The 7,316-nt window shown below is 40.0% G+C and overlaps 1 protein-coding gene across 2 annotated transcripts in view; it reads right to left on the bottom strand.

Moving 5' to 3' along the window:
- Positions 1 to 2,532: 2,532 nt before the first annotated feature.
- The window catches only part of LOC103398389 (protein kinase C-binding protein NELL1), a 194,480-nt gene continuing 189,696 nt past the window's right edge, over positions 2,533 to 7,316 (bottom strand). The window contains exons 20-22 of one of the 2 annotated variants that reach the window (XM_008336989.3): positions 6,921 to 7,097; positions 6,483 to 6,707; positions 2,533 to 4,562 (exon numbers count right to left, since the gene is read on the bottom strand). In XM_008336989.3, the coding sequence (XP_008335211.1) occupies positions 4,512 to 4,562; positions 6,483 to 6,707; positions 6,921 to 7,097 (453 nt within the window). In that variant the 3' untranslated portion in view covers positions 2,533 to 4,511. Of the gene's footprint in view, positions 4,563 to 6,482; positions 6,708 to 6,920; positions 7,098 to 7,316 lie in introns of those variants that run through there. The other variant, XM_017030667.2, reaches the window with a different exon arrangement.

The following is a 7,316-nucleotide window of genomic DNA, read 5'->3' as shown; positions in this document are numbered from 1 at the left end:
TTTTTTCACAACACAGTCTTCAAGTCCAGCGACACTTAACCCTTTAAGTCTGACTGAACAGGCTACTCTGACCTGGGAAAGTCCTCTGCTGTGGTTCTCTATCAAAAACATGGACAAGCACATCAGGACACAGAGGTTTCAAATTTGTCGCTTTGTGAAAAGTCAGACATTAAGAGGTGAAAACACAATGGACTTTGATTCTGTTTTTTTTTTTTTTTTTTTTTTTTAGAAGGAATGGACTGGAGACCATCTTTCAAACATTATGATGTTATTTTTACATGTGTGCATTCTGTTCGGCTCTTCTCTCCTGAGGAGTGTTTTTCAGTTTGTACAGAACTAGAAGCAACAGTCAGCCTGTCCAAACTCCAAGATCCTTGGACTATTAACATTTTGCATTTACAAAATCTGCTTCAGAGACCTGCGGCCACTCCACAGGCCTGTCAAATCCACGCCGCATCCAAACAGTTAACAGACATTGATGAAAGACACTGAAAGGGTTAAGGCAAGAATAGAAAATAATGTAAAAACAACGTTGCATTTTTTTTTATATACTCAACTTACAACAGTTATCATTAACGAAGCTGTGGTTGTGAATTTATCATCTGTGAGACTTATTCACACCGTCTTACGCTTTTTACAGAACCCTTCATTTTACACAGTATTTACACCAAAACAGGGCCACAAAAAAGAGTCGTAGTCCAGTCAAATGAACAGAATAATACTAGAAAAAAAATCCCTTATAGTATTATATTGTATGTATGAACATATACACACAGAGTGCGAAATAGTGTTAAAGTCCATCATCTCTTGTCAAATGAACCGTAGGACTCTTTTGAAAACCTTGTTTTCTTTGTAAAAAAAATGCTTCTTTGAGTGACGTCTTAAACTTTGATGGACATAACTCTTTTAGTGTGCTGTGTGTGTGTGTGTGTGTGTGTGTGTGAGGGAGAGAGCGAGAGAGATAGAGAGACTGTGATAATAGACACTATTACTGTAGATGTCACGACAACCAAAGATGACACAAGGACACTGAGGCTGAGATAAGGGAGCAGCAGCACACTTGGCTGCACAACCTTGTCCTGTCCAAAGGCTAAACAACCAACATCATCTCTTTTCAAACAGAAGGCCACAGTGATCCAGAGATTTCAACAGTGGCTTCTGTGTTGAAAGGGCTCCACAGCCTCTTTATGACAGTAATTTCCCTCTGTGTGGTGTCAGAAATATGACAAGAGAGAACAACCTGATGGACACCAAAGGTGCACTGTGTAAGATTCAGGTGAAACGATTTTTTTATTTCACTTTTGAAAATATAAACGGGCATTTAGAAAAAGAATATTACTACGATATTACAGTTACCCTCAAATACCAAGCCGCCTGGTTCCTAATAAATTGCTTAAGTTTTTCCTTTGTTACAAATGTAAATAACATCACCTTCAGAAAAGTCATGGGGTATTTAATACTCTTACTGTCATAAATACCCACTTTTTTACAGCCTTCTCTGCATTTACAGTGTGGTTGCTCGTTCTCGTTTTCTGCAACAGAACAAGTCGTGCTGGTGGTATTAGAAAGGGACAGACCGCTGGGAACGGTGACATTAACAGTCGAGCAGTTGGAATCAAACTTTAATCTAATGTTTTTAGGTGGCTGTAACTAGATTTACTGTATACTTAATATTTTACTACTGCAGTTTAAGTGTTTAAGTCGAGCAACTGCTACATAGTTTACAGCTCATAGTTTACTGCTCACGTCACATCGATGCAACGTGTGGTTTCCTTTACTGGTTTACTGGTCACTTTACGGCTTTGATGGTATGTCATCTGGAGGAACCAGCGCACAGGAGACAATGTGCTTCAATCAATAGCATTGTGAATGCAACATTGCTTTTATTTGTGGTTTAAATGTCTTTTGAATCAATACCTATTCCTTTACATTGTGTTCAGTTTCCTTGCTCTGTCATATCTCCTTCCCTCTCTCTTCAGATATGCACTGCATATGTATATCTGTATATTTACATCATCATGTCATGAATATATTTGATCATTTGATCCTGATTATTCAAGGTAAAATGTAATTCCTGAATATTACATAATATTTTTGTGTATATTGCTGGAACAGAAAGACAAATACCAGCAGGTGGATGTATGTGTTTCACCCATGTTTTATTTTGTAACTAATAAAATACTTAATTAAAAAAAAGTGTAATTTCAACTCCTACCAAAACATGTGTAATAACATACATTTTCTTCTTATAGAGTCTTTCAGTCGTTATTGTCCATCCTAAACAGTCTAGAGTTACTTTAAAAACTTGAATGAAACCAGGGTCCTGAACAATATTAACCAGTCTACAGTGTGAGTCAGCCTCTCAGTGGTAGACTTAGTTAATTATTACTAACTAAAAAAGTCGGTTTTAACACAACTGACCAAAGTTGAAGCCCGACACAGATAATTGTTTTGGCTGATGTGTGCTGTTTACATATCAGCTTTTTTTTTTACATACAGTGCAGCTGATGCCAGTTTCAGATGCTTTTTACATACAGTGCAGCTGATGCCAGAGAAAAGTTTCAGCTGACTCTAAAATTAGCATTAGCATTGCCACTTTATCCATATGAGGCTGGAGACAAACCTGAGCTCTCGAGACAGGCTAAATAATGAAAGGAGGAGGAGTGGAGCGGAGGACAGAGCAGGGCAGGATGTCACAGCAGCATCAGCACGCCCAACATTTGAAATGCAGCAGGAAAAGCTGCAGACTTAATAAGCCTGGAGGTCTGTAAACAGATTCAGCACTCACAGCTGACCTTCTGGCATCCTCACATCCAGGCCTGTCTGGCAAGGTCTTAATTACCCACTTTCACTCATTCTCTTGTTTTTTGTCTCTTCCACATAGCGTGTGCCATTTGTTTGAGTGCTGAAGAACCTGGGGAGCCAGTGCCAAAGCTGCCGTACTGCAGAAAAACGCCAAAACACCAGCGCTATAATGGAGACCACCAGCCAAGTCAACAGCATTGGCAAACCGCAGTACGCATGCTACCGTGTCTGTTCGGCTTTCACTGAGAAGAAAACTGTGAAAAATGTTTAGAAAACCAAGTCATGTACTTCTATCCAAAAATGTCAATCCACAGTTATGCTAACTGTGCGTTGTGTTTTCTTTTGTTTTGTTTTTTTCATTGCCATTCATCAGGCTCATAATTGTTGATCACTTAGGACCTAGAGTCAATTTTTGATCACGATGGATCACAGTTAATCAGTGATTAATCAAGAATCAACATATTTCTGCATACTGCTGGAGCAGAAAGACTTACTGACTTCAAGAAGATTTCTATGTTTTACACCAAATAAGTAAAAAAAAGTGGAGAAACATGCGAAACTTTAACTCAGAATTTAGCCTCACAGAGTTGATGGATGTTAGTCATTACTGTGCATGCGTTGAGAGTTACTTTAAAAAACTTCCGTGAAGTCCTTGTCCTCGACAATATTCCTGTCTGCAGTTTCCTCTCAATCCATTCGTCACATGTGTCAGCCAAGTTTTTAGCTGCCGACATTTATTGTGCTCAGTTAGACTAATCTGACTTAAGATGTGAGTTGAGATGGTATTTCATGCTAATGTAGTGTATTTTCACCTCAATGTGTGTAGGTAACAACATGTGTCTCTAATGTGTACAGTATGCATTAAAATCTGATCCAATTGTTTTTCACAACTAAGATTTTCATTTTTCACCTCTTTCTCAGTAGACTTATGTAAAGTAAAAACATCCAAAATAAAGGCAAATTTTCTCTCTTTTTTTGTGACTTCAGTTTGATTCACGACATATATTTTCCAAGTAATTTGAATTGAATACCATCTGACCCAAGCCACAATACCACATGACATACCATCAACAATCTACCTCTAGTCGGATCCAAACTACATAATGTACATTACCTAGATTGTCCCTAATGTGAGCCAATGTTTAAAAGTGAAACTTGTGTACATATATCTAACATGGGCCATTTTCTTTACTTTTAGATTAAACAAAAAAACTACATTTTCATTCAGTTTTGTTTCAATGCAACTAAATTATTTCATTGACGGCGTCCATTAGATGCAACATGTCCCACCTGTCTATCACTTGTTCATTCTCGCTGCTGATAATGTCACGTCAGACCCAGCTTCTCTCAGTTCAGTCCAACACAATGCTGAACTGATTTACCAAGACATAAAAGCCATGGAGAAGACGATTACACATGCACGATGACTCTAGTCTGAGCGGCAGTCGTTGTTCATCCCTTTATGACACACAGACACACACACACACATACAGTTCGCTGTCATAGTTAAAGCACAGAAGCATAGCTTCAGTATCCATGTTTACCCAGTTTGTGTCTGTACTTTCTGGGCTCACACTGAAACGCACCGGTGTGCGTGAGTCTCTGACATGAAACCGAAGGGAGGCTTGTCAGATGGAGGCGAGGAGGCATGTGGGGGTTGGTTCCCGTGGTGAAAGATGGAGAAAGATGACAAAGGGAGGAGAGCTTTAGTTGTTCTGGATGCAGTCGAGATCCACCGAGCAGCAGACGTTCCCATTCTGAGCGCCCAAGAAGAAAAAAGAGAGAAAAATAGTGAAACAGAATGAGATTTCCCCTTTTTGTTTCTATTATTTGTAATAGTTTTGTAGTGGATTTTCAGGCTTCACTGAGCTACAAGTGAGAACATTAAGTAGAAAGAACACGTGAGGTTAACCGTGATCTCTGTCCGCAAAGTTAATGGAGGTCATTTTCCCCAAATTACTAAGGACCGTGTTTTGCACCTTCTCTTGTATCTGCTCATTCATTTTTAAAAGTGTCTGTTGTTCCTTTCAGACGTCCATCATTGTGATTTATGTCACAATTTGTGTAAATCAGAAGTGAACAGAGTTTAGGATGTGAGGCGCAGAGAGGTGACAACTTTGAAAAATTAAACAGCAATCTGTCTTTTCACAGACGAGGTCCTGGTCGAAGCAGACGATCGTCTGACTTCAATGTCACGGTTTCCAATGTGAACAGTGTTGAACAAAAATGAGTGTGTGGTCATACACAGTCATATATTGAGTGATAAGGTGTTCAATTCTCTAGTAACACAGAACCATAAAGTGACAACCTTGTTTTTTTGCAGTTGTTTTAAAAGTGCAGAACACACGCTATTTTCTCTTTGATCCTCACAATTTTGGGAACCAGTCGTGGGCCGAATTTGACAGTTTGGCAAGCTGCATTTGGCCCATGGGCCACCACTTGATGCTCATTTGATTCTTTGACAAGCTTTCCCATCTACATACCCGTTGGGTGGCTAAGTCTGAAATCAAACCCACAACCCTCCTGGTGTAAGAAACCTGCACCATCTAGTTAAAGTAAGACAGAAAAGTGTACACCGCCTCTGAACCAATGTTGTAGAGATTTCTTGTTTTCCTTGACCTTCAGCATGCTAGGAAATGTTTAAAAATAACTAAAATTCTGATTATTTTATGGCATTTTCAAAGTTTGCTGAAAATTGTGTTTTCTCTAAATATTATTCTCCATTTGTTTATCTTCCACCACTTAATTCTTTTAAAGGTCAGAGGACCCTAATCCCAGCAGTCACTCTGATCCAGAGTCTGGACTGAGTCTGAGTCACCCTCACAATTCACACTCAGGCTCAGACCTACTGTCAATATGAAGTGTCCAGTTAATTCATTCTACATGTTCTTTGACAGAGAGGTAACAGGTGGAACGTTCCTACTGGTGAGCTTTATTACAAGACCACCAACCACGCTGCCACCATGTGACCAGATTTATAGATCAATCGTATAGAAATAACTCTAAAAGAGAATTGTTTAGGAAAAAAATGAGGCCCTGCAAATCATTTTGAGTCCACTGACACAAATAAAAATGTGCTTTAACGATCTGCTTACAACGTTCATTCTCATATCCTTTATTTAAAGCAGCTGAAAAAAGCAACAAAAAAAAAAACCCTAAATGTTATAAATGTTTGACCTTTCTCTTTTTAAAGAAAAGACCAAATGAGCTGGGGGCTGACTTCAATAGACACGCTGCAATGGATTATTATTTTTTAAATTTATGGAGATGATGTTCTCTGTGGTGATATGTTCCTGACACTCTGATCTGCATATTTTACTCTTTTAATAAAATTTCATATCATCTGTGACAGGCAGATTTCATTTTCATCTTGTATTTCACTGTGTGTGTGTGTGTGTGTGTGTGTGTGTGTGTGCGTGAGTATGCGTTCTCATCTTGAATCACAAGCAGATGTTGCATATCCTCCAGCCAACATGAGCTTAACCTAATATATTCACACTTGCAAGAACCCTCTGCAGTACCTGGATCGCATACAGTCACCGTTACTTTTATTTGGAGGTATTTCAAACCCACAGGTTTGATGTAGTGAAACTGAAATAATACATAAATATTTAGTTAATTATCGTCCATATTGGTGCTGTGTAGTAGACAGACCTGTGTAGTGTTTGTTCACCTACCCTACATTTGCAGGTGCTGCAGGGTGAGTTGGGCATATGCCATGCGTCACCACTGAGGCGGGCGATGCCAGCAGGGTCCTGGCATGTCTGTCGAATGTCATATGAGAGGTTGTCTGCCAAACAGGGGTCTGTGACACAGCGTGGGCAACACTCCCCCTCTGCCACTGCCGTGTACTCGCATTTCAACACAGGGCAAACCAGAGGCCAGCAGTCCACCTCACCCTCCTGCAGGGGCAGAGACGAAGGTAAAGTAAGCAAAGGTGTGGTTAACGTGGAGTTTGATGTAAAAACCACTGTTGCACATCATGCAGTCTTTGCTGAGAGGGAAATACTCTAAATCCAAGCTGATCCTTCGTCAATGTCTTCTCACAAACCTGAACAAATGACAATGTCATGTGAGCTGCAGCTGTGTGAGATTTTCTGTGCCGGTGCACTAACCATGCAGCGACATTGCTGGCAGCCGTACAACCAGGTCCCTCCACTGCGGTAGAGTGTGCGTCCGCTCTGGTCCAGGCACTGACTGCTGGGTCTGTTGTCACAGCTGGGACAGCAGAAGATATCCTCGTCTGGGTCGCCACAGTCACAGGCTCTTCGTCTGCAGTAGGTCTGTCCATCCTGCACAACAGAGTGACCAGTCTGTAGCTGACTTACACACAGAGGTTGTCCAAAAGTTTAACATGGAGAAATATGCAGTTGTTTGCACTTGTTTAAGACCAAAAAAAACAAACAAAAAAAGTATGTAGTAGCATTTATCCCGGAGTGGTTTCTATTAACACAGCTTGACTCAGGTCAATTTGTATTATTGTGCTTTTATACAGATTTTTTAGGTCAGAA

The sequence above is a fragment of the Cynoglossus semilaevis genome, unplaced genomic scaffold, assembly GCF_000523025.1.
Source record: "Cynoglossus semilaevis isolate Cse_v1.0 unplaced genomic scaffold, Cse_v1.0 scaffold1033, whole genome shotgun sequence".
NCBI classification, from domain to species: domain Eukaryota; kingdom Metazoa; phylum Chordata; class Actinopteri; order Pleuronectiformes; family Cynoglossidae; genus Cynoglossus; species Cynoglossus semilaevis.
The sequence above is the reverse complement of the archived record's forward strand: the minus strand, read 5'-3'. Positions and strand labels throughout refer to the sequence as shown.